Here is a 27,256-nt window from a genome sequence, read left to right on the forward strand (position 1 = left end):
TAATAGACAGGTTTTGCCAGGCTGGCCAGGTGGTCTCAAATTTCTGACCTCATGTGATCCGCTCGCCTTGTGTGGGAATGCTCCCATGTGAGACCCCCAAGCAGTGGGTCACACCACATGGTTGAGCTTGATCCCAGACACAGGCCCCCTGTTGGAGGTAGTCGAGCTATGGGAAAGAAGGACTGCAAGAAGGCTTATGTGATATACAAAAAATAACATGAGTTATTACTCTATTGTGCTGAGGTGATGGGAGGCACAGTGTCCACTTTTGGTTCTCACAGTGTCCACTTTTGTTTCTCTATTCATTATAGTTTCTTCTTAAAGTTATGACTTGAATCTTCAAAGCAAGCTGATAGTAAAAATTGCTTTGTTTATGTCTTTCCTGCACCTGGACCCTTGATATGGTATTTACAATACTGCTTGTGACTTAATGATTTATAATGTAGCCTGTGATTTTCTTGCAAAACTCCTGCCCTAGATAAATAGTTTCTTTTAAACTTTTAAACTTAGATATTGCACCTGGACTCTTGTGACTGATAATTGCACCCCCCGCTTTAACCTGATTATGTATCTCCCTGTTCCCAGCATATTTATCCAAAATATGGTGACTTGTGATTGTATTGTAAAACTTTCTGTTCCCACGAAACACTGATCCCATGACGTACACACTTCTACTTGTAATATATATAATCAGACCCTGAGTTCAATAAAGCTGTTGGTGAAGCATCTGACTTCTCAACCCTCCAGACCCCGTCTGTTCTTTCTTCTCCTCTTCCGTGCACCCCCCTCTCCAGGTTGAGACCCTCTTGCTGGCCAAGAGCCCCCCGGCAGATGTGCCGGCCTCCACAGCCTTGGCTTCCCAAAGTGCTGGGATTACAGGTGTGAGCCACTGCTCCCAGCCTAATTTCAATTTAAAAATTTTTTCAAGTTTGTTTTATGGCTCAGGATATACTCTATCTTGACATATATTTTCCATGAGCACTTTAAAAGCAGGTGTATTCCTGGCCAAGCACTCACTCCTGTAATCCCAGCTCTTTGGGAGACCAAAGTAGTTCACTCCTGTAATCCCAGCACTTTGGGAGACCAGGGCAGGCACATCACAAGGTCAGGAGTTCAAGACTAGCCTGGCCAATATGATGAAACCCCCGTTTCTACTAAAAATACAAAAATTAGCCAGGCATGGTGGCATGCACCTGTAGTCCCAGCTACTTGGGAGGCTAAGGCAGAAGAATCGCTTGAATCCGGGAGATGGAGGTTGCAGTGAGCCTAGATCATGTCACTGTACTTCAGCCTGGGTGACAGAGTGAGACTCTGTCTCAAAAAAAAAAAAATGTGTATCCCTATGTTATTAGGTACAGTGTTCTATAAATGTCAATTCGATTTTGTCTAATTCTATCAAAATTGTTGAAAGAAGAATATTGAAGTCTCTGGCTATGGCTGTGAATGATCTGTTTCTCTCCTTTAAGTTCTTCACGTATTTTGCAACTTCATTGTTTGGTCCATGTACATTTAGGACTGTTATATCTCACTGGCAGATTGACCCTTTTATCATTATATGATGTCTTTCCCTACCTCTGATAATTGTCCTTTCTCTGAAGTCTACTTTATCTGATATTAATATAGCCATGCCTGCTTTCCTTTGATTCATGTTAACATGATATATTTTTTTCTATTTCTTTGTTTTTAGCCCGCTTATATATTTGAAGTGAGTTTCTCATAGACAACATATAGTTGAATTGTTTTTTAATTATCTATGCCAGGGCCGGGCACAGTGGCTCACGCCTGTAATCCTAGCACTTTGGGAGGCCGAGGTGGGTGGATCACCTGAGGTCAGGAGTTCAAGACCAGCCTGGTCATTATGGTGAAACCCCATCTTTTAAAAAAAAAAAAAAGAAAGAAAGAAAAGAAATAATTATCTATGCCAATCTGGTAATTCACTCTACCACCAGTAAATATTGGTGTATTTAGGATTATATGTTTAATGTAATCATTGATATAGTCAAATTTCATTCTATTTTTTTTGTTTCTTATTGCTCTTTTCTTTTTTCTGACATTCTCTCTTTCCTGTATTTTTTTAAATTCCATTTTTCTTTACCTATACTGTGTTTTCTTATATCTCTTTGTATAGCCTTTTTTTTAGTCATAGCTCTAGATATAGATATAGATATACGGTATCACACTCTACTAGCTGGAGTACAATGGTACAATCTTGGCTCACTGCAACCTCCACTTCCCGGGTTCAAGCGATTCTGCTGCCTCAGCCTCCTGGGTAGCTGGAATTACAAGCACCCACCACCACACCTGGCTTATTTTTATATTTTTAGTAGAGATGGGGTTTCACCATGTTGACCAAGGTGGTCTTGAACTCCTGACCTCAGGTGATCTGCCCACCTCAGCCTCCCAAAGTGCTGGGATTACAGGCATGAACCACCCTGCTTGGCCATTTTTTTAAAATTTTTTTTGTAGAGACAATTACTATATTGCCGAGGCTGGTCTCAAACTCCTAGGCTCAAGCAATCCTCCCACCTTGGTCTTCCAAAGTGCTGGGATTACAGGCATGAACCACCACACCCAGCCAAGAGATTATCTTTAAATTTTTATTTCTCTTTGAGACAAGGTCTCGCTTTGTTGCCCAGGCTGGAGTGCGGTGGTGCCATTTCAGCACACTGCAACTCCCTCTCACAGGGTCAAGCAATCCTCCTGCCTTAGCCTCCGGAGTAGCTGCAACTACAGGCACGCACCACCACTGCCAGCTAATTTTTTTGAGTGTGTGTTTGTGGAAATGGGGTTTCACTATTTTGGCCAGGCTGGTCTTAAACTCCTGACCTCAGGTGATCCACCCACCTCGGCCTCCCAAAGTGCTAGGATTACAGGCTCCAGCTACCAGGCCTAGAGATTAATTTTTTAAGTTAAATTACGTCAAATTAACTTGTCCTTTTCCACAGGAAATATTCAGTGCACCCGTATGCACACCTAACACTCTCAATTTAGTAGGAACAAAAGATAAATCCTGCAACTAATCTAACATCCCTTGACCAAAAGCAAGTATGAAAAGTTTTTTGACATATCTAGTTTAAACATTACCTCTGTTCCAGAATGTTTATTGCTGATAACATCCATCTGTCTCTTAAATAGTTCTAATACAGCATTGTAGACCAATTCATATTGTTCCTGAAGAGCATCACAACCCAAAACAAATGAAAACAAAAACAAAAAAATGGTGAACTCCAGTATCAGATTTTAGAAATATAAACACCAATCAAATCCTAATATAGCAGACCCAAAAGTACCATCAGCATGTTATTAAACTTAATAATAATGCCTTATGCTTGTGTAGCCCACTTCAGATTTCAAAGCACTTTTATGCTGCTAAAAATAGCTAAATATTTGATATGCCTCTAACTAATGTTCAAGAATCCCAGGACTTGTTTCTTATATGTTCTAACCCTACGTCCTTATCTTTTTCTCCACCATCATTCCTCTGTTTTCCTTGCTCACATAAAAAAAATTTATTTCATTCTAGATGGATTTTTGTAAGCCACCTTCATCTTTTCTGGAAAAAGAGATAGTGGTTGGTGTGTCTATAGATAACTTCAATATCTATGCTTTAATTTGGTCCTCATAACTGCTCAATAAGTAGATAGGCAATTATACCTATTTACAGACAGTTTATCCAAGGTCATTCAGAAGGAATTTCCAGGACTTGGCTTAGAAATTTAACCTCCACACTCTTAGTTCAGTGCATTTAGATAAAGTTGCTAACATTTCATTCTATTAAAGATACCAAAGAAAAGTAAAGCACTGAATAAGGTTTGGAAATTTGTGGTTACAAAAGGATTTCACCATAGAGAAATTAGACCTCTGATATTATAAGGTTTATGAGTTATTACTACTCTGTTTTTGCCTCTCCCTGCTCGAGCACTTGATTTTGGACCTACTTTTTATCTGGATGCTTTTTCCCCGACACTTCACTCATTTCTGTATAAATAAAGAACAATTTTTTTCAAAGATAATTTTAGCAGGAAAAAATGCAGAGTCTACATCATCCAACACAACTATTAGTACAATCTTTTTTTTTTTTTTTTTTTTTTTTTGAGACAGAGTTTCGCTCTTGTTACCCAGGCTGGAGTGCAATGGCGCAATCTCGGCTCACCGCAACCTCCGCCTCCTGGGTTCAGGCAATTCTCCTGCCTCAGCCTCCCAAGTAGCTGGGATTACAGGCACACGCCACCATGCCTAGCTAATTTTTCATATTTTTAGTAGAGATGGGGTTTCACCATGTTGACCAGGATGGTCTCGATCTCTTGACCTCGTGATCCACCCACCTCAGCCTCCCAAAGTGCTGGGATTACAGGCTTGAGCCACCGCGTCCGGCCTAGGACAATCTTTAATTTTTTTTTTTTTGAGACACTGTTTCAGTGTCTTGCCCAGGTTGGAGTGCAGTGACTCAATCTTGGCTTACTGCACCTCGACCTCCAGGATCAAGTGATCCTCCCACCTCAGCCTCTCAAATAAGTTGGGACTGCAGGCACCTGCCATGATACCCTGCTAATTATTGTATTTTTTATAGAGACAGGGTCTCACTATGTTGCCCAGGCTGGTTTTAAAGTCCTGGGCTCAAGCGATCCACCTGCCTCAGGAAGTGTAGGGATTATAGGCGTCAGCCACCATGTCTGGCTAATTTTTTTTTTAGAAAGAAAAATCAAACAGGAAGCTCTCTTCTGGTTACAGTGCCATTTCCTGGTTAGAGTAGTGTCAGGAAAAACAGCTACAACTGTTAGGTTCAGTCAGTCGTTTGATAATGCCAAAATGTGAAGGCTTTTTTAGCTGTCTTCCAACTCTTAAAAGTAGGCCTGAAATGGAATTCGTTTTTGAAAATGGCGTATGGTTTTATTAGTATTGCAATTTATATAACTAGGTTTCATTCTTTTGGAGTCTTTATGCATTTACATGGATCAGCCTTCTTTCAAGTCTGACAGCATTAAACCAGCTAATGCTTTCATTTCACATACGCCTTCTCCCTCACAGGTTGAATATAGATAACACCTACAGTCAACACATGAAAAGTTATTTTTTTCCACCAGCTATTAGTGGAAAACCTATGCAGGCCAAACAGTTTTATATTAATAATAGCTCTTTATTTTTTCCCTTCAATTCACAGCTGCTAGCTTAAGATATCTGAATTGACATTGTCAGTTGTTTTATCTCTAAAACTGTTTCCATCTTCATTTGTAAGTGTTTTAAACACTTTAAGGTCTTGCTATTTAAGTAGTCAAAAGTAGTTCTAACAAATTACACGTAAGTGCCTGTTAATAAACATCAATAAACATTTGATGGTGAATGAATTCTAAACTCTATATTAAAAATGGAGACCACTTGAAAAACTAAAACCATCGGGTAAAATTACTGGTGTAGAAATATGGGTGAAATTAATAATGTAGACAGTGAGAGATTTGGACCATTCCTAATGGAGTAAACACGTGGCCAATATGGGGTAGGTTAAAAGATTGCGATACATAAATACAGCAATTTATGTATGTGTGTTTAAATATGTAACAAAACCAAATTATGGTTTTGTTAAAGTATGCAGTAGATACGCAAGTATGAGAGTTGTACAGTAAGGATCAGGAGAAACTGTGGCTATCTCTAGGTAATAGGAATATGGTTTTTTTGTTTTTTTGTTTTTTTTTTTGAGACGGAGTTTTTGCTCTTGTTACCCAGGCTGGAGTGCAATGGCGCGATCTCGGCTCACCTCAACCTCCGCCTCCTGGGTTCAGGCAATTCTCCTGCCTCAGCCTCCCGAGTAGCTGGGATTACAGGCACACGCCACCATGCCCAGCTAATTTTTTTTTTGTATTTTTAGTAGAGACGGGGTTTCACCATGCTGACCAGGATGGTCTCGATCTCTTGACCTCGTGATCCACCCGCCTCGGCCTCCCAAAGTGCTGGGATTACAGGCTTGAGCCACCACGCCCGGCCAGGAATATGGTTTTTATTTTTATTTTTCAGTGTTTCTAAAATGAGCACACAGACTGAATTCTCCATATTCTGTTACCACATCCTGAGGTAGAAATTACAAATCCCTGATTTTCTATGCTTTCAGAGACGGATTTTATCACTACAAAATTTCAGGTTAACATGACCTCGCTATCTCAAGTTAGCAAGTCAAACAGCTTGGTGAATAGTTTTACCACATCCCTTATAAGCAAGTAAGTAACATTACATTGGTGTCTTAATATTTTCTGAACAGACAGTGAAATAAACGAATTTGACCCAGGACAAGGGATACAGGAGAAATACTGGGATATTCAGAATTAGAGAAAATGGCAATGGAGCCTAGAGTACTTAATGGTAAATTGGTGTTGTATCTGAGCAGTCCGCTGGTTTTGGATACTTCACCATCAAACATAGAGATGGAGCAAGTCTCAGACACACATTCTGATCCATTCACTGTAGTTCATACCTGAGTTTGAACTAATGAAGGCCTCTGTGTCCGCATTTCCTGGATCAAACTGAAAACACTGAAGTTCTCAGGAATGATCTATCAAATTAAAGGGGAAAACATTTTATTCCTTTCAGTCCTTTGTTAATAAATTATTGCTACTTTCTCATAGTCTTGCACTTCCCTGGCATCTGCTCTTCTAACATGAGATAATATCAGAAAAATAATGCATTTTTAAAACAAATGAGGTTTCTTATCACTTGCAACATGATTTAGAGCCTGGTGTTTTCCTTAGAAAGACTAAAGAAACTCTTCAGAATCATTTCACATGGTGTAATCAAATGTCTAAATCTAGATTTAATGAGGGACAGGATTCAGTAGATGTGCAAGTATGAGAGTTGTATAGAATAAAAGAGGGTGATATAGGTCTAAAGGACATATTTTGAACTTCCCATTTCTTACTAGACATTAAAAAATGATTTATAGGTTGGAACGCAAAGTATGATTGCAGTAAGTTGAGTCCATCCATTAAAGCAGTTTGGATAAAGGAAAAGTAACTGTATAACTTAGGATAGTGGTCCCCAAACTTCAGCAGGCATCACAATCACAGCCGCTCAGGCCCCCATCTCTAGAGATTACGATTCAATTCAATGGGGTGGGGCTCCAGTAATTTGCATTTCTAACAAGTTCTCGGGTGATGCTGATGCTTCTTGTCTGGGGACTATCCTCTAAGACCCACCTACCTGGGAACTAATTTAATCACCTGACAGAGTGGGTCTACAAGTACATTTTCTAGAAAAGATGAATCATGAAGATAGACGTTTCATAGAAAAGGTGAATCACAAAGAAGAAAGCAGTGGAGTAAGGAAACGGGAAGTGCCTACTGAGGGAAACTCACCCCATCTTTTAGCAACATCCACGTGTAATCAATAGCACAAATAACACCAGTCCTTCCACAGCCAGCACTGAAATGAAAGATCACAGTAGCATGTATGCATGTATACTAGAGAGAATGGACCATTGACAATAGCTGGAAAATTTTACCAAGAGATCTGAGGAAGAAGATGCCTGGGAACAATTAAACTTTCCAAACCCCATCATTTCTCAGAGCACATTTGTCATGCCACAGGTCCTGGGCAATTTCTCAGAGCCAGAGTCTCTAGAGCGGTACTACTCACAAGTAACTTATCAGAAAAAAAAACATGAATTTAATGCTTAGGTTGAATTTATTATCATTTGTTTCTGCTATTAGCCTTTTCCCCTTTCAGTTAGAGTCCTGGCCAGACTCTGACATTTGGGTCATTCTAGGTAGAAGGTTTATACATAGCATCATACCTGCAGTGAATACATATGGGAACACTGTCATCCTCTTGGTAACAACGTATATCCCAGATGAGCTCAAGAATAGGGTCTGTAGATGAAGGTACATCATGGTCTGGCCAATTCTTGTAATGAAACTGGTAGATAGTTCGAGTTTCCTATAAAAAAAATAGCCAGACAGGAGGGGAAGAGGGACAAGGGCTGAAAAACTACCTGTTGGGTACTATGCTTACCACTTGGGTGATGGGATTATTCAGTGGCACACAGTATATACGTAACAAACCTGCACATGTTTGCCCTTATACCTTATATTCTAAGATTAAAGTTGAGGCTGGATGTGGTGGCTCACGCCTATAATCCTAGCACTTTGGGAGGCAGAGGCAGGCAGATTACTTGAGGTAAGGAGTTCAAGACCAGTCTGGCCAACATGGGGACTCCTGTCCCTACTAAAAATACAAAAGTTAGCTGCGCATGGTGGCACACACCTGGAGTCCCAGCTACTGGGGAGGCTGAGGCACAAGAGTTGTTTGGACCAGGAGGCACAGGTTGCATAAGCCAAGATTGCACCACTGCACACTCCACACTACAGCCTGGGTGACAGAGTGAGACTCTGTCTCAAAAAAAAAAAATTGAAATTATTTTAAAAATAGCCAGGATAATAAGACAACTCAAGGTTAGAACCCCACCTCATTATACCAAGACATTAGTTTGACATACTGTTTTATCTACATCCTTTTTGAAATTTATTCCGCTTTCTTTTCTATACATCTCAGGTGACCAGATGCTTTCTGAGAACAAAAGTGATTTCAGGTCACTTACTATTGGTTTGTCCCCATCTGCCTCATTCACAAGAGGAGGTAGCTGAATATGAAAGTAGTTCAAACCAGTGTTTCCCAACTGGTGTGCCTTAAATGTGTCACAATTGTGCAGCTATATTAAATCTCTTTGCCTTAGAGAAGCTGGGTAGGGCCTAGGGCAGCCCAGGCTCTCAAACTGGTTCCCAGTCTTTATGCAGTGTTCAGCTTCGGTTCACCCTACAAATATTATCATTTTTTATGTGTGCCATGGTATAGAATAGATTGAAGACATATTACACCAATGATCTCTTTTTTTATTTCTTCTTCTTTGAGACAGGGTCTTGCTCTGTCACCCAGGCTGCAGTGCAGTGGCACCATCTCAGTTCACTGCTACCTCTGCCTCTCAGGATCAAGCGATTTCTCCTGCCTCAGCCTCCAGTGTAGCTGGGACCACAGGCAAACACCTTCACGCCTGGCTAATTTTTTGTGTTTCTAGTAGAGACAGGTTTTTGCCATGTTGGCCAGGCTCAAAGTTCTCTTGAATATAAAGACTTATTTGGGACATCGAAGCCCCTACGACTCCCCATTGTCTTATGCCCAGTCTGAGCCACGCACATCTATATTTACTTGCCTGATCTCTATAGGATTTTGAGTTTATCGTTTTTATTTTATACTTACATTATTGAACTTAACTTTTAGGTTCCTGATTATATAATCAGATTTCCTTTTTTCAGCTTCCTAAAAAGAAAAAGAAGACTAAAATATTAGTTACTGTGAAGACAAGGTCTCTGTAAGGTAGACCCTGGAGGCTTTGCTCAGCTATGAGAACAGACATTTTACTTACACAGGATATGGAGAAAGGGCCAAACTGCAGCTGCATCTCTCCTGGCTCGGCCCAGTAGCGCTCACACTTTTTCTGTTGCACAAAGCAGAATGCAGTGATTTCCCTCCATATATTCTAGTCTCTTCTGGGAATAAAACCCACTCCCTCATTTGGAAGCAAATTCAGCTCTGTGTCCTTCACCTTATGTTATACGTGTTTAACCCCCTTGGGCTTACAAATCCCAACCCCTACGTTATTGGGATCTCCAAAGATGGGAAAACAAATATAAAAGGATATTTAAATTACAGACCTCCTGGGAGTCTGAAAAAGTAGAAATAGAAATCTTTGACCTATATTCAGTATTTCAAAAGAACTAACAGAAACTGTAGTTTCTGTTAAAACTAAACAGCTGTCTACTAAACAGCTGCACAAGCTAAGTAAAATACCTAGTAGTTTCCTGGTTTTGATTAGAATTGTCAACTCAGAATGGCAACAGTAGAACAGTGATATCCAGTAAAATATAGTGTGATCCACCCATGTAATTTTATTTTATTTTATTATTTTTTTCACCCATGTAATTTTAAATGTTCAAATAGATACAATAAAAAATGAAAAGAGATAAAATTAATTTTAATAACATATCTTAGCCCAATATATCAAAACATTTTGACATGTAACCAATATAAAATAATTATTAAATATTTGGTATTTTTTACTAAGTGTTCAAAATCCAGTGTACATTTTATATTTTTAGCTAATTTCAATTAGGATGCCAAATTTTGGAAATATTGTATTTCCATTTAGATTTAATAAAACTTACATTTGAAAAATTTTCACCTACTCAAATAGCTTTCTGCTAACTGAATTGCATGTCAGTTTTTAAGCTTAAATCAATTAAAATAATTGAGCTCCCCAGTCACATTAGTCGTATTTTAAATGCTCAATAGCTGTATGTGGCTAACGGATGCAATGTTGGACAGCACAGGATTAAAAGCTCCAGCTGGCAGTTAAAGATATCTGATTAATAGAAATGGGCAAGTGATTTGTGAATCTTAAAAGCATATCTTGTATTTAACTTCAAAACATAGGGTTTACTGAGAAAACAAATAAAAAGGATACTTGGGGGGGGGGAATCCCTTGAGAGTCGCGTGGCATTCCTAAACTGAAATCTAGGAAGATGACCTAAGTTGTTGTTGGTTTTTTTTTTTCTTTTTTTTTTTCTAGAAAAATGACTGAAAAAGACGTAAGTTTGGCACATTTAGGTAAGTTCTGCTGCCAATTTCCCCCTCCTTTTTCTTCTTTTTTTGTTTTTAGGTCAGCAGGTACTAGAAAGTAACTTACCTTTCCCATTTCATACTCCATGCATGCCATAACAATGATCTGGGGGATGAAACAGATAGAAACTGTAACATTCATATATAGTTAGAAACAGCAGTTAACACCTGGAGGCCCCAAGTCAGAAAGTAGTAACCATTCTTTCTCTGTTTTGTTATGGGTTTTGTGTCTTTTTTTTTTTTTTGAGACAGAGTCTCGCTCTGGTGCCCAGGCTGGAGCATAGTAGTGCTCTCGGCTCACTACAACCTCTACCTCCCGGGTTCAAGCAATTCTCTGCCTCAGCCTCCAGAGTAGCTGGGATTACAGGTGCCCACCACCACACCCAGCTAATTTTTGTAATTTTAGTAGAGATGGGGGTTTTACCATCTTGGCCAGGCTGGTCTTGAACTTCTGACCTTGTGATCCACTGGCCTCGGCCTCCCAAAGTGCTGGGATTACAGGCATGAGCCACCACTCCCAGCCCTGCTGTGTTTTTTTCAACCAAAAAAGAAATTCTGGTAACTTATAAAATATTGCTCTTACTCTTCTTTCATTCTGACAATACTTTCCCTTTCTCTGTTCAAACCAGTAATTTTGTTACCAAATGAGCCTGTCAAGGTGAGAAATTTTTAAGTTTAAAATTTATTATTATTATTATTATTTTGAGATGGAGTCTTGCTCTGTTGCCCAGGCTGTAGTGCAGTGGCATGATCTCAGCTTATAGCATCCTCCACCACCTGGGTTCAAGCGATTCCCCTGCTTCAGCCTCCTGAGCAGCTAGGACTGCAGGCGTACACCACCACACACCCCCCACCGCCAGCTAATTTCTTTGTATTTTTAGTAGAGACAGGGTTTCACCATGTTGGCCAGGATGGTCTCTATTTCCTGACCTTGTGATCCACCCGCCTTGGCCTCCCAAAGTGCTGGGATTACAGGTGTCATCCACTGTGCCCAGCAATTTTTATTATTTTTTAAATTTTATTTATTTATTTTTGAGACAGGAGCTCACTCTGTCACCCAGGCTGGAGTGCTGTGGCGCAATCTCAGCTCACTACAGTCTCAACCTCATGGGCTCAAGCGATCCTCCCACCTCAGCTTCCCAAATAGCTGGGACTACAGGCACACACCGTCATTCCCAGCTAATTTTTATACTTTTTTGTAGAGCCGGGGTTTTGCCATGTTGCCCAGGCTGTCTAGAACTCCTAGGCTCAAGCTATCCGCCCACGTTGGCCTCCTAGAGTACACCTGGCCTAGAACTTTTATTTCCTTGGTCAAGAATGGCATTGTGATTCTGACCAATTTTTTGTTCCATTGACCAATTTTTTAAAAGCACTGTTTTTAATAAAGGAGAGAATAAAGTAGCAAAAGCAACGCTCTGCTTACCAGGACACGGTATTCCCAAATCATCCTCCAGAAGTCCAGCAGGGTTGTAGATAGAGGACCTTGGGTGGCGATATAAGCCTTGGGTCCATAAACTCCCTAAAGGGGAAAAAAATTACATGGGGTGACTACAAATAGTATCCTGTTCTCACCTAGTCCTCCTGTTCCTCTTTTTTGAGGTGTCCTCACTGTGTTACGCAGGCTGGAGTGCAGTAACATGATCACAGCTCACTGCAGCCTTGACCTCCTGGCCTCAAGCAATGCTCTTACCTCAGCCTTTCCAGTAGCTGGGACTACAAGCACATATTACCACACCTGGCTAGTTTTATTTTTTGTTTTTCGTGTTTTTTGTTTTTGAGACGGAGTCTTGCTCTGTCATCCAGGCTCGAGTGCAATTGCACAATCTCAGCTCACTGCGATCTTCACCTCCCAGGTTCAAGTGATTCTCCCGCCTCAGCCTCCCGAGTAACTCGGATTGCAGGCATGTGTCACCACGCCCAGCTAATTTTTGTATTTTTAGTAGAGGCGGGGTTTCACCATGTTGGCCAGGCTGGTCTCGAACTCCTGACTTTAAGCAGTCCACCGGCCTCAGCCTCCCAAAGTGCTGGGGTTACAGGCGTGAGCCACTGAGCCCCGCCAATTTTTAAACTTTTTGTCAAGATGGGGTCTCTTACGTTGCCCAGGCTGGTCTCAAAACTTTTGGGCTCAAATGATCCTCCCCTTTTTTTAGGTATCTAGAGAAATGTGGAATGCTTTTATTTTCTTTCACTGTACCTTAATGAAGTTAGCATTGATGTAGCTGGACTCCTCATCAGAGGTTATCAGGGATAGTTCCACCCGGCTATAATCATCTATAATGAAAAAGACAGACAGTACAATTAAGAAGGCTTAGTCAGCAGATTTAAGTCAGGGCCTAACACTGTGAATAGAGTCTGCTCATGAGTGAACAAGTGCATGAATGAATTAATATTCTTTTGCAGTCACAAATAGTACAAATTAAGTTGTCAATGCCATGTTCCAAGATCAGGATCAGTAAGCAATGAGTAAAAAGAGATAGTAATGATTGAGTTTGGGAGAAAGTATGAGTTTATAGAAAGAAATGGAACTTACAGGGCAAAATATCCTTATATCTGTTTTTCTTGATGTTCTTGGGCTTCTCAGCCACAGTTGTAGGATAGGTTTTGTCTGCCTTGTATTTGGTAGATTGCCTTTTCAGATTCTGTAATAAGATTCCAAGAATAATTAATCTTCATGGAGAAATATAAGAAGCTATCTCTAAAGTGCTTTTCTTTTCCACTGCCCAAACATTCTACCTCAACCCTTTTATTATCTTCTGGGGCTTTCTCCATTCAGGACAGAGCTGCAGAGAATAAGGAGAGCGGAGTTCAGTGACATTTGGAGAAGTGAAAAGATCACACTTACTTCAGCTGAGCCACCGATAGTCACAGACAGAACTTAAAGGTGAAACTTGTGAATATTTTAAGAAACAGATATCTTCTGAAAGCAAAATATATGCTCCACTCAAAGGGCAGATATTAAAAGCTTAATTTACTTTCTTTATATATACTTTTTAGTTAAATGGTCAACTGGAAAATTAAGTTCCATTAGTGTTTTGACTTCAGATCACTTTCTTTTCTTAAGTGGAAGTGAAGCTTAAGCTGAACAACATCTCTCTATATAGCAAAATTTCAAAGATTTCAGTTCCAAAAATCAGTCACTTTTTTTTTCTTTTGAGATAGAGTTTTACTTCATCACCCAAGCTGGAGTGCAATGGCTTGATCACAGCTCACTGCAGCCTCAATTTTCTGGGCTCAAGTGATTCTCCCACATCAACCTCACCTCCCACCTCAGCCTCACCTCCTGAAAGCTGGGACCACAGGCATGAGCGTCATGCCCAGAGAGTTTTTGCATTTTCAGTAGAGAAGGTATTTCACCATGTTGCCCAGGCTGGTCTCAAACTCCTGGGCTCAAGGAATCCGCCTTCCTTGGCCCCACATAACTTTTATTACAGTATATTATCATAATTATTCTATTGTATTATTAGCTATTATTGCTAGCCTCTTGTTGTACCTAATTTATAAATTGACCTTTATTATAGATATGTATGTATAGGTAAAAAGAACGGAGTGTACATAAGATTTGGTACTATCTGCAGTTTCAGGCATCTACTGTAGGTCTTCAAACACATCCCCCATAGAAAAAGAGAGCCTACTGTAGTTTGAATTCTGGATTTTCAGAATTGGATTTGAGAGGAGAGATACGAGAGATACTGAACTGATACCTTTTGTTTGTTTGTTTTCTTTACCTTGAACCCCGAGAAGCTTCTGAACTATCTTTATAGCATATTTTTACTTCAAGATGGGAATGGATACAAGTGGACTAATTTGGGAATTTAAGGACACGTGAAAGACTATGTTGAGTTTCTACTGAAATGACACCAAATTTTCAGCTCTCCCTGCTCTTAAGAAACCTCAGAATGATCATTTTCAGGTTGCTGTTGATCCCAGGGCTGCTGAAAAGATCTCAAGTCCCAAAACAGTTTCTTTTAGAAATCTCCAGAACTAAGCTCAGTGCATACTCCTTGTGATATTGTTTTTATTTATTTTTGTTTTGTTTTGCTTGTGGACTGCTTTCTAGGGAGAATGCTATACACAAAGCCCTTTGTATAAGATAAGCTTCAATTAATTTGGCAAACCGTCGTAGATAAAGGTGATGTGTTTGTGTATGTGTGTCCTATATCTGTTTGGCTGCCTTCACCGCCACCTTCAACAATGAGGCAGAAGAATAGCTTTCATTTTTCCTACTCCTTTCCTTCCCCTGGAGTAATCTGGCTGGATGACAAAGGGAGACACTCTTAGTGAAACACCACATAGGAAATGCCTGCAAAATTGTTCATTTGTAATGCATGAAAGATTTGATTTTTTTCCCCTCAAACATCTTATCTTAAGGTCATACCACTGTGAAGGTTCCGTTTTCTTTCTTTCTTAATTTTTTTAAAATTGAGATTGAGTCTCGCTCTGTCACTCAGGCTGGAGTGCAGTGGTATGATCTCGGCTCACTGCAACCTCTGCTGCCCAGGTTCAAGCAATTCTCATGCCTCAGCCTCCCAAGTAGTTGGGACTACAGGCACCTGCCACTAGGCCCAGCTAATTTTTTTTGTATTTTTAGTAGAAAAGGGGGTTTTGCCATGTTGGCCAGACTGGTCTCGAACACCTGACCTCAAGTGATCTGCCACCTCGGCCTCCCAAAGTGCTGGGATTACAGGCATGAGCCACAGCTCCTGGCTGGCTTCCTTTTTCTCTTCCACCCCTCTTCTTGCCAGACCTCTGGGCTCTAATACCCCAACAAAGAACAAATTAGGACAGAATTAGGGCAGAAGAAGTGATAAACTACACCAGAAAAGGAAGAACTCTGAGAGTAGAAAGCAAAAGGGTATAAAAGAGAAAGTAGGGTCATGGGGATGGGTTTAAGTTTGGGAAGAAAAGATATGAGATCTAAAGGGTGAAGGTATTTCTCTGCCAACTACAAGGTAGAGGGGATGAGTTTCCTAGAGGAAGCACCATCAAGAGCAATCAGGGGAATAGTTGCCAAGAGAATAAAGTGAAGGGGCTGGGTGCAGTGGCTCATGCCTGTAATCCCAGCACTTTGGGAGGCCAAGGCAGGTAGATCATGAGGTCAAGAGATCGAGACCATCCTGGTCAATATGGTGAAACCCCATCTCTACTAAAAATACAAAAAATTAGCCGGGTACGGTGGCGCATGCCTGTAATCCCAGCTACTCAGGAGGCTGAGGCAGGAGAATTGCCTGAACCCAGGAGGTGGAGGTTGCGGTGAGCCGAGATCACGCCATTCCACTCCAGCCTGGGTAACAAGAGCGAAACTGTCTCAAAAAAAAAAAAAGAGCTCAGTATCCCTCATGAGCCCTGAAATAGGGTGGAATGTGTGAGAAACCAGATTGTGTGTGTGCTTGATAAGCTAATAGTAAGTTCATTTGGTTTGTAGATGATACTACTCCTTTCCTTTCAAGAAAGGAGAGGAGAAAGGGGGTCCTGGCCAGTATAACAAGGAGTATTTGACTCTAGAAATTCAGATTGCATCACTGCATGTGATTCTCATAGACTAGTAAATAAATGCACTCTCAAAAAAGAACAGAAAATAAAAGGAAAGCACAAGACCAGATATCTTTGCCTTAAAGGACTACATTACTGTTTATAAGTCACAGCATTTTAGAGACATTTTAGAGAGAGGAAAATCAAACTTGGCCCTGCTGTGCTAGATGGGAGAGGACAAAGTTTGGCTGTCTCTGGAACTCTGCAAGGTAGTTCCTCAGTGCCTTGCAAATATAGGTCAGTATTATGCCAAGCCTCCACCAGGACAGAAAAAGCACGAGTGGTAAGTAATGGCCCTTAGGAGCTCAGGCCTCTAAATCCAGTAGACAAGAGTACTACCAGTAGGAATGGAGGACTTCATTGTCCGAGTCTGCAATACAATCATCAACAAGGCAGGCAAATTTATTGAGGTTAGTTTCTAGGGCAATAGCGGGGCAAATGGGGGTGGGAGGCAAAAGCTAAACTAGGGTGAGTAAACCAAGAGGTTCAACCTTAGATACATAAAATACGAGAAAATGGCAAGACATGTGTTTGTTTCTGAGATGGAGTCTTGCTGTCGCCCAGCAGCGAGTGCAGTGTTGCAGTCTTGGCTCAGTGCAACCACTGCCCTCCAGGGTCAAGTGATCCTCACACCTCAGCCTCCCGAGTAGCTGGGATTACAGGTGCCCGCCACCACGCCCGGCTAATTTTTGTATTTTTAGTAGAGACAGAGTTTCACCATGTTGGCCAGTCTGGTCTTGAACTCTTGACCTCAAGTGATCCACCTGTCTCAGCCTCCCAAAGTGCAGGAATTGCAGGTGTGACCCACTGTGCTCAGCTAAGAAATGTGTTTTAAGTGTCTGTGAGTAAATGAAAATGTAGGACTAGATAACCCCTAGTGAGAGGCTGGAGATGGAGTTAGAGAAATCAGCTTCAGAGATGACGTGATACATTTATTCTGGTGGTGGCATTTTTTTCAAATTGCACCTTAATGTGCACAAAGGTCAAGAAATGCTGATAAATATGTTCAAGTGATAGGCTGCTTCGCAGGAACTGGTAGTAAACATCACAGATGTTTGTGCACTTGATCTGAAGGATGTACTATGTTGATAACTGCTTGGTTAGTATTGTTCCTGTAATACATACAGAACAAGGATGCATCTATGTCTCCTTTATAGAACCAAGATGTAGCCAGGTTTTTGATCTGTCTCAGATTTTCTAATGAGTCTCCAGAAGTTGCTACAGTATCAGTCTGACTTCTAGTGTATTTTAAACCTTTAGCACTTAAACCTGGCTTTCAGAACTAGGTATCTTCTTTCTATTAGGATTCAGTGAATGCTTCATTTTTAATAAAGGTCTTTTTTTTTTTTTGAGATGGGGTCTCACTCTGTCACCCAGGATGGAGTGCAGTGGTGCGATCTTGGCTTACCGCAACCTACCGCTGCCTGCCATCTTGGGAGGCTGAGGCAAGAGAATCTCTTGAACCTGGGAGGCGGAGGTAGCAGTGAGCTGAGATTGCACCATTGTACTCTGGCCTGGATAAAAAGAGTGAAACTCCATCAAAAAAACCCAAACACACTGAAATTGTGGCAAGTGCTGTGAGAAATAACAGACAGTGCTATTAAGAACTTATAATGGAAGAATTAATCTATTCAAAGAGGTCCAGAAAGCTTTCTCTGGCCAGGTGTGGTGGCTCATGGTTATAATCTCAGTACTTTGGGAGGCTGAAGCTACAGGATCAGCTGAGAGGCTGGAGGATCACTTGAGTCCAGGAAGTCAAGTCTGCAATGAGCTATGATCAAGCCACGGCACTCCAACCTGGGTGACAGAGCAAGACCCTGTCTCAAAAAAAAGAAGAAAGGAGAAGAAAAGAAAGCTCCCTCTGAAGAAGTGACCACCAAACTGAGATCTAAATAACTATTAGTTGGGCATAGTGGCTCACACCTGTGATCCCAACACTTTGGGAGGCTGAGGCTGCAATTAGCCATGATCACACCACTGCCCTCCAGCCTAGGTGACCAAGTGACACCCTGTCCCAAAGAGAAAAAAAAAAGAATTAATGTTATTTAGGTAAACGGGGGTGTGAGGAATGTTCAAGGAAGAGGTGCGTGCAAGGCCCTGTGGCAGAGGAAACATGGCAAGGACAGGAAAATGAGCACGCTGTAAGAAGGTGAAGAGACACTACAGAGGACACTGGTAGCCATTTTAAAGGGTTCTTTGGGAAGTAGATGAGGTTCTATTTGTGAAGCACTTTTAGCACAGTCTGGAACACAGTTCTATGGATTTGCTGTTGTGACAGTGGAAAGTAGATGAACAGAAAACATATATGAAGAAATGCAGATTAAAAATAATTATAGAAATCCAATGAAGGAAATTAACATAATAAAGTACTATTTTGGCCGGGCACAGTGGCTCACACCTGTAATCCCAGCACTTTGGGAGGCTGAGGTGGGAGGATCACTTGAGGTCAAGAGTTCTCTACTAAAAATACAAAATTAGCCGGATGTGGTGGTGGCTGAGGCTGAGGCAGGAGAATCGCTTGAACCCCAGAGGCAGAGGTTGCAGTGATCTGAGATCACGCTATTGCACTCCAGCTTGAGCAACAAGAGCAAAACTCCGTCTCAAGAAAAAGTACTATTTTATGCTAGTTATATCAGAAAAAAAAAATCATGATTTTTACATGATACAGTTTAAGTACAAAGGTTAAGAGGGTTTGAAAAAAAAACAGACCCAATCCAGACTTGCCGTTTAGTGGGTAAAATGAATATAAGACTTTCCTCTTGGGGCTGCTGTAATGATTAAATGAGCCCATATATAGCAAAGCACTTAGCAGATTGCCTAAGCATATAGTAAGTAGGCAAAATGTTTCATCTCTTATTCTCTTTTAATAAATATAATTAAGTCTAGCAAGGTGGCAGAGAAGATGAAAACTTCACATATTGCAAATTAGAAAAACTCCTTTGGAAATATATTTGGTAATACTTAACCAGTTAGAGGTTAATAGTCTTTGACTCAGTAATAACACTTTTGGGGATCTAGCCTAGGGATTAATCCAAAAGATGGGAAAACCACACGGACAAATATATTCCTATCAGTGTTATCAATAATCATGAAAAATTAGAAATAACCTAAATGCCTAACAATGGAGAAAATTTATTAAATTATTTGGGTATTACTATGTCTCTGGAAGTTTATATACTTACTGTCTTCACAGCCATTCTTCAAAGTGAATATTATTCCCACATTTTACTGACTTAATTCAAGGTCACACAGCTAATCATGGCACAACGTAAATTCACAGCAAGATTTATATGATTCCAAAGTTTTTAGGACTTCAGATGATAAAGCAAGACTACCTGAACTTGAAATTCAGTTCTACCACTTACTAGCTCTGTGATCCTGAGCAAGTTCATTAACCTCTCTGTTTCCTCATTTATAAAATGGAAATAAAAACAGTACCTTCCTCAATGGAGTAAATGAGTTGATATATGAGTGTTTAGAACAGTGTCTATAAGAGGTATAGATGCTGTCATGCTACTTTCTCTAGAAAAATTACAATAAAAAAATAATATTGGGGAGTTGGGGAGGGATAACATGGGGAGAAATGCCAGATATAGGTGTTGGGGGAGGAAGTCAGCAAACCACAGTGCCATGTGTGTACCCATGCAGCAATCTTACATGTTCTTCACATGTACCCCAAAACCTAAAATGCAATAAAACACATATATATAATAATAATAAAAGAGGTATAGACACATTCTTTATTATGATTATTATTCTTTAATTATAAAATCACGTGGACAAATGTATGTCCATGTGATGATGCTGCATCATTAACCATTAAAAATTATATACATTTTAGACCGGGCGCGGTGGCTCAAGCCTGTAATCCCAGCACTTTGGGAGGCCAAGGCGGGTGGACCACGAGGTCAAGAGATCAAGACCATCCTGGTCAACATGGTGAAACCCCGTCTCTACTAAAAATACAAAAAATTAGCTGGGCGTGGTGGTGTGTGCCTGTAATCCCAGCTACTCAGGAGGCTGAGGCAGGAGAATTGCCTGAACCCAGGAGGCAGAAGTTGCAGTGAGCCGAGATCGTGCCATTGCACTCCAGCCTGGGTAACAAGAGCGAAACTCCGTCTCAAAAAAAAAAAAAAAAAAAATTATATACATTTTAATCCGCCTGATAATTTTGGTATAATGGTGAGTAAAAATATGAGAATACAAAATTGTATCTATGCTATAATTACAATAATATAAAAAATTATATAAATGGACAAGAACTAGAAGGTCCATTTAAAATTATTGTTGGTTTTTGTGTATGTGTATGACTGGGTCCCACTCTGTCGCCCTGGCTGAAGTGCAGTGGTGCAGTCTCAGCTCACTACAACCTCCGCCCCCTGGGGTCAAGTGATCCTCCCACTTCAGCCTCCCAGGTAGCTGAGACTACAGGCATGTGCCACCACATCTGGCTAATTTTTTATTTTTAGTAGAGGCAGGGTTTCACTATGCTGCCCAGGCTGGTTTTTAGCTCCTATACTCAAGCCATCTGCTTGCCTCAGCCTCCAAAGGGCTGGGATTACAGGTGCAAGCCACCTCACCTGGCCAACATCCACAAAACAAGTTTTGATTGTTAGAATGTTGGTACTATGGTGAATTTACTTTCTTTTAACTTTCAATAATATTGTTTTATAAGAATAGCAATAATAATGAATGTTTGAAAGTACCTTTAAATTTTTCAACAGTGTAGTTGCATCCTGTTGTTCTGCTGTGCAGAAACTATACTAACTAAAGAAAAAAGAAAAAAAACTATACTAACTATGCACTTACCCTAAGACTAGGTCCTTCAAGAGACTCAGTATCATTGGATGAAGTAGAACACTATTGCATGAGAATTAATTTCACAGCTCTGAAATAAGACAGATCTGAGTAAATTTCATCTCTAAGGCTTAACAGCCAAGTGAGATTAGGCTAATTATTTAACTTCTCAGAGCTTCAGGTTCCTCATTTGTAGGTCAGTAATCACAGTTGTAGCTATTTCATAGGTTTTCTTAAGGAGTAGTAAATAAGATAATGAATGCTGATGTTTCCTTGATCGCCCCACTGAAACTATCACAATTATATTAAATATGTAATATAGTAATTAGTTGTTTAATGTCTGCCTCTCTAAGACATATATAGTGTTAGAAAATAAGCTCCACTAAAGCATGGAGCATTGCATTACATTCATAGCATCTAGGGTATTACTTTGTACACAATAAGCACTCAATAAATGCTTATATGAATGTATGAAAACCTTAGATGGGTGGTCAGTGGTAGCTTCAACTACAGAAAAGTTATTGAATTTAGTCCCGGCACAGGGAAGAGACCTAAACAGCATAGCCACTGGCTTTAGCTGACACGACACATCCAATTAGGAATACAGTCCACTCTCAGTATCTGTGGGGGACTAGTTCCAGGACCACCCCTTTCAAGATACCAAAATCCGTGGATGCTCAAGTCCCTCATATAAAATGGCACAGTATTTACACATACTATACACATCCTCTTGTATATTTTAAATCATCTCTAGATTACTTATAATACCTAATACAATGTAAATGCTAGATAAATTATGTTCTATATTTTTTATTTTTTGTTGTTGTATTATTTTTGACCCACCGTTGGTTGAATACAGGATATGGAAGTTGGGGATACAGAGGGCCATCTATATTGTGCTCTGTACAAAGATATCTGGCCAAGGAGGAGGTGAAGACTGAAATCTGAACCATGAACCTGGGGAGACGGTAAAGCGGTTAGGATGCACATGGAATCTACCTGGAAATAGAGATGCCTTTTGATAACTCCCCTAAAGGTACCATCAGTTAAGTGAACAGTGGCCTTGTGCCACAGAATCAGTCCTCAAACCTTGGAACATCAAATCCTGGGAGAATACATTAAGGGCTTAGGATGGGACGTGGAGCATGACCAGATCAAAGCACTCCAATTTAGTGGCAGCATTTACCTTGTCCAAGCAAGCAATCCAGCCTCATTCACCATGCCTCTACTCCCCCAAAACTTGCTTTCTGGTGTCTCTTCTGAAACCTTTAGATGGAGCTGAGAGGAAGACTCTATTTACCACTGGAGGACATGAGTCAGTGAACAGTGAGGTTACACTTAATCACCACCAAAAAACAAGGTCCTTAAAATCAGGAGCCAGAAAAGCAAGGAAGTGATTAATATAAAAGTCAGGATAGTGATTATGCCTTGGGCAGGGTAGGACAGGACAGGGTGGGATGAGGGTTGGGGACCTGATGGGGCAGGGGTCTTCAGGGGTCCCACAGTTTTTTGACTTGGGTGGTGGTTGCACTGCTAATGTTTCCTTTATAATTATACTTAGATCTTTTCTGTACTTTTCTAAATGTGTAGTATATTGCACAATATTAAGCAGCTAAACAATATATAACAAGTTTTTAAGCAGGGAAAAAATGAACAGATTTGTCTGGGTGTGGTGGCTCACGCCTATAATCCTAGTACTTTCGGAGCCAAGGCAGGTGGACCCACCTGAGACCAGGAGTTTGAGACCAGCCTGGCCAACATGGTGAAACCTTATCTCTACTAAAAATACAAAATTAGCCAGGCATGGTGGCTCATGCCTGTAATCCCAGCTACTTGGGAAGCTGAGGAAGGAGAATTGCTTGAACCAGGGAGGTGGAGGCTGCAGTGAGCCAAGATCACATCATTGTATTCCAGCCTGGGTGACAAAAGCAAAACTCCGTTTCCAAAAGAAGACCAGATTTATATGATTAAAAGGTCACCCGGGTGTTGAACTGAAAATTGATTGAAGGCGGGGCAAGGTTAGAGGCAGGGAAACCAGTTAGAAAGTAGCTGCTGTATTTTGATGAGAAATTATAAGGACTTTAGCTAAAAACAGGTAAAATATTAGGGATATAGTTATATTACTACATTATTATTTTATCATTATTATGCTATTATAATTATATAATATATAATATATGTAAATTATATTAGTATATACTATATATTATATTATTCTTATATATATATTATTGTATTATCATTATTGTTATTATTTTTGAGATGGAGTTTAGCTCGTCACTCAGGCTGGAGTACAATGGTGCTATCTCAGCTCACTGCAACCTCTGCCTCCCAAGTTCAAGCAATTCTCCTGCCTCAGCCTCTCAAGTAGTTGGGATTACAGGTGCCCGCCACTATGGCCAGCTAATTTTTGTATTTTTAGTACAGACAGGGTTTCACTATGTTGGCCAGGCTGGTCTTGAACTCCTGACCACAGGTGATCCACCCACCTCAACCTCCCAAAATGTTGGAATTACAGGCGTGAGCCCCCGCACCTGGCCATTTTTAAAAACACAACCAAAATAAAACAGAGGCTGGCACTAGCCCTCAGCTCACTTTTTACATCTATGCCTTGGGTTACTTTGGTTTAGGAATTATAGTCCAGGGGCAGACACATGTCTATATATGTGCTAGAACTTCCTATTTACCTCCTTACCTACTTAGTAGAGACGGAGTTTCATTATGTTGCCCAGGCTGGTCTCTAACTCTTAGACTCAAGCCATCTGCTCACCTCAGCCTCCCAAAGTGCTGGAATTACAGGTGCAAACCACCTCACCTGGCCAAGAGGGGCTGAGACTGGCCAGTGGCAGTGAGAGCATATTTTTCAAGTACCACAATATTATCCACGTTAAGCTAACGTAGGAGTTCCTAGCATAATATCTAACCACTCAATAACATCTAATTACTCAAGACTTTCAGAGTTTTCACATCTGCTGTCTGGTACCCGAATGTTAGCTCCAGGAGGCAAAGGTTTTTGTTCTTTTTGTTCACTGCTGTATTTTTGTCCTTTGAACGGAACTTGGTACATACTAAGTGCTCAATAAATAGTACTCAATAAATGACTACATTTAATGATTGTTATTAATATTTAATCATCACAATGATCCTGTGAGGATAGGTAGGACATAAATTATTATCCCCATTTTATAAGTCAGAAAACAGAGAGATTAAAGAACATGTCAAATACTTGATAATTTGCTTGGTGAAAAAAAACCATGATTTAATTTCAGGTTTGTACTTCAATTCCCCCTTTTTTTCACAACTGAAGAACTAAGCTTTAAAATTTTTATATCTCAGAAACACCAGCTGGAAGTATTCTAAAGTAGATGATAGATACTTAGACACCTATGTTAACTGATATGCCAGCTGTAGGGTGGATGAGGCCTACGCAGCTGCCATTGCATCAATAATCACATTTCCCTCAAAGGAGATTCATTGTTCTTCTGGGTAATCTAATCCACCCAACCTGAAGCTACCTTGTACTCATGCTTCTCTCCATGACCTACACTTGTCTCTACTCCCCATCCTAGCCAATCTACTTCTCCAAGCAAAAGAAGTTAAGAAAGCCCTGTTATTGAAAAAACACATGTTCTAATATCTTTTTTCATACACAAAAAGAAAAGAAAAAGGATGGCCAGACACAGTGATTCATGCCTGTAATCCTAGCACTTTGGGAGGAGAGATGGAGGATTGCTTGAAGCCAGGAGTTAGAGACAAGCCTGGGCAACAAAGCAAAAGGCTCGTCTCTACAAAAAAAAAAAAAAATTCATTAGCCAGGCATGGTGGTACACACCTGTGGCCCCAGCTATTCAGGAGGCTGAGGCAGGAGAATCACTTGAGCGCAGGCAACCGTGAGCTATGGTTGCACTGCTGCACTCCAGCCTGAGAGTAAGACCGTATCTCTTAAAAAAATTAGTAACATGAAACATAAATCACAACTCAGATACCTGGGGAAATATGGATGTTCAATTAATATTAGTGTTTTTACATCTGGAGTTGTATATGTCTTCTGCAGGATTCCTAACCAAGCTCCAAAGAACTAGCAAACAAAATATCAAAACCAGTAATTTTGAGAGAATACTCAAAATACATACAGACTACTCAGAGAAGTCAAACTTTAGGTTGCCTTTTTCTCTGTCTTCCCCTCCAAGGTCTGATATTTACTTTATCCCAAGAGCAATTTGGTCTCAGAAAATTGGACCTCCTCACGGTGAACATGAGTTGAAGGAAAAAAAAAAAAAGGAACAGAAAATTGGACCACCATAGTTAAGTAGTGTATGTAACTACCCCGAGAGGGTCACACACAGGACTCACCGTAAATTCATTTGCAAACTCCTCTCTGTTAATTTTCTTGCTTTGGGCCTCATCCAGGAACTTCTGCAGAATTTCTCTTTGGTCCATGCTGCAGAGCAAGAGAAATAGTCTATGAGTAGGTTGAGGGAGGGCATATCAAATGTGTGTCATGGCCGAGACACCTCCAAAAAGCCACTGCTGCCGCCTGAGCAGAGCATGCTGAAGGCTGTGGTTACTGACTTCATCACAAGCCCTAGAGGAAATTAGTACGTAACCAGCTCCTGTGGTCACAGAACACAGCCATCATCTCACTCCAGGGCCCTAGCGCCTTCCTTCTCAGCAAAGGAACCTGGTTACAATTCAACTTTTTAACAAACAAGAAACTAACTGGAACATAAAGTGTGGTCTCCTTAACTCTGAGATTGTTCCATTCCATTACCCAAATGCAAAACTCACCTTCTTGTCTCCCAGAGAAAGAGCAGAATTACAGGCCTCCTGCATGAGTTCTATCTCTCCCCATTTTCCTAGTGAGCACAAGGGCCCAGTTGACACCTTCTGTTTCCTTCTGTCCCACTGTCCCATATGAACTCTGCAAAGTTTAGTTAGGCCCAGAAAAGAAGACAGACCTTATTTAGAGTTACATATCTTCTACCCGGCGTGTTCACAGAAAGGTTTCTTGTCAGTGTGATCAATGAGAAACTTCTGTTCATCACAGAAGGTGTATTCAGAACTTTAAAGTCCGCTATATAGACCTCAAACTCTCTTTTAAATGAAGCAAAGTCAGATGCTTCTGACAGTTTGTCTCTCCCAGGACTGTGGAAGTGCTAACCTCCATTAAGGAAAGTGTTGATTTTAGCAAGTCTTCAACCCTCCCAGTAGACTTTAAAGCTTTACTTGGATTCTGGATATAAAGACTGAGGGTATTGGTCTATAAAGGATCTAGAGCAAGTAGCCCCCACAAGGAGCACCTGACCAGGCAGTTAGCACAATATCCTGCATCTGTAATGTGGGTAAAAAGAAACAAAAAGTAAAATCAACCACCTTGCTAACAACATTGTCACTTGCAGGGCAGAACGCCTGAAGAACTGTTTCTAAAGAACACATTTCTATTCTGCAACCAATGTCTTAGGAAAGAAATTTGTTTCAGGAAGCTATGCTGTGCATGTGGCATTTTGGCCCTGAAAGGCAGGCTCTTCTAGAAAAACCTTCCACATCTCACCTTGCATAACCTCTCAATGGATACATGTCTACCCAAGTGCCTAATTCAGTGTGAGAACACCCCAAATCAGCGTATCGTCTTTATTGAAGGCAGAAGTTCAGCAAATGTTAACAAGATTAGTCTTGATCCTGAAGAAAACTGGGAAATGTGTTGTTCGGACTTCCTCTATTTAAGATATTAGCAATCCTTTCTGTTTTGCAAAATTATTCAAACTTCCTTCAGGAAATAATGATTCTGATTCTGAACATTAAAGATAATTCATGCTTTTACTAAATACTGCAAAAAGATCATCGAGATATCTTGGTTGCAGGCAAATTAGAGACAATATTTCAAATAAAGGAACTCAATCCCAGGACACAAAAATTAAAATAAGCCTGAATTCTTCAGCAATATTTTTGGGAATAGTGTATTTCCCAAATTATCCCCATTTAGAATGAAGAGAGAATTTCTTGTTGCTCTAAGTAATGTGGTGTTCACTTTGGCTACTTTAAAACATAAAATATGGAAAAGCTTTAATTCATAAAAACACAAAATTTCAAGTTTATAGTAACTAAAACTATGTAAAAGTATGTACATAGTTAAAGACTAAAAGATGCAAAAAAGAATCAATTATGCAAGTGTGGTAGGTTAAAGTTTGCTTTTTAAAATTATTATACCATTTAAAAAACTAGAAATAAACATTAAAAAATCCATTAAGTTGTTCAACAAATGTATTGAGTACTC

The 27,256-nt window shown here is 40.3% G+C and overlaps 1 protein-coding gene across 4 annotated transcripts in view; it reads right to left on the minus strand.

Moving 5' to 3' along the window:
• Positions 1–25,511, minus strand: part of PTPN22 (protein tyrosine phosphatase non-receptor type 22) — a 55,846-nt gene extending 30,335 nt beyond the window's left edge. For all 4 annotated transcript variants that reach the window (XR_013520344.1, XM_003733531.7, XM_078332802.1 and 1 more), the window contains exons 1-11: positions 25,336–25,511; positions 13,187–13,295; positions 12,851–12,927; positions 12,080–12,175; positions 10,724–10,762; positions 9,404–9,475; positions 9,238–9,297; positions 7,778–7,920; positions 7,341–7,407; positions 6,464–6,541; positions 3,085–3,171 (exon numbers count right to left, since the gene is read on the minus strand). Coding sequence is in view for 3 of the 4 variants with exons in the window: in XM_003733531.7 (XP_003733579.4) it covers positions 3,085–3,171; positions 6,464–6,541; positions 7,341–7,407; positions 7,778–7,920; positions 9,238–9,297; positions 9,404–9,475; positions 10,724–10,762; positions 12,080–12,175; positions 12,851–12,927; positions 13,187–13,295; positions 25,336–25,422 (915 nt within the window). In the remaining variant the exon portion in view is untranslated. The remainder of the gene's footprint in view (positions 1–3,084; positions 3,172–6,463; positions 6,542–7,340; positions 7,408–7,777; positions 7,921–9,237; positions 9,298–9,403; positions 9,476–10,723; positions 10,763–12,079; positions 12,176–12,850; positions 12,928–13,186; positions 13,296–25,335) is intronic.
• Between the last annotated feature and the right edge of the window lie 1,745 nt (positions 25,512–27,256).

The sequence above is a fragment of the Callithrix jacchus genome, chromosome 7, assembly GCF_049354715.1.
Source record: "Callithrix jacchus isolate 240 chromosome 7, calJac240_pri, whole genome shotgun sequence".
Taxonomy (NCBI): Eukaryota; Metazoa; Chordata; class Mammalia; order Primates; family Cebidae; genus Callithrix; species Callithrix jacchus.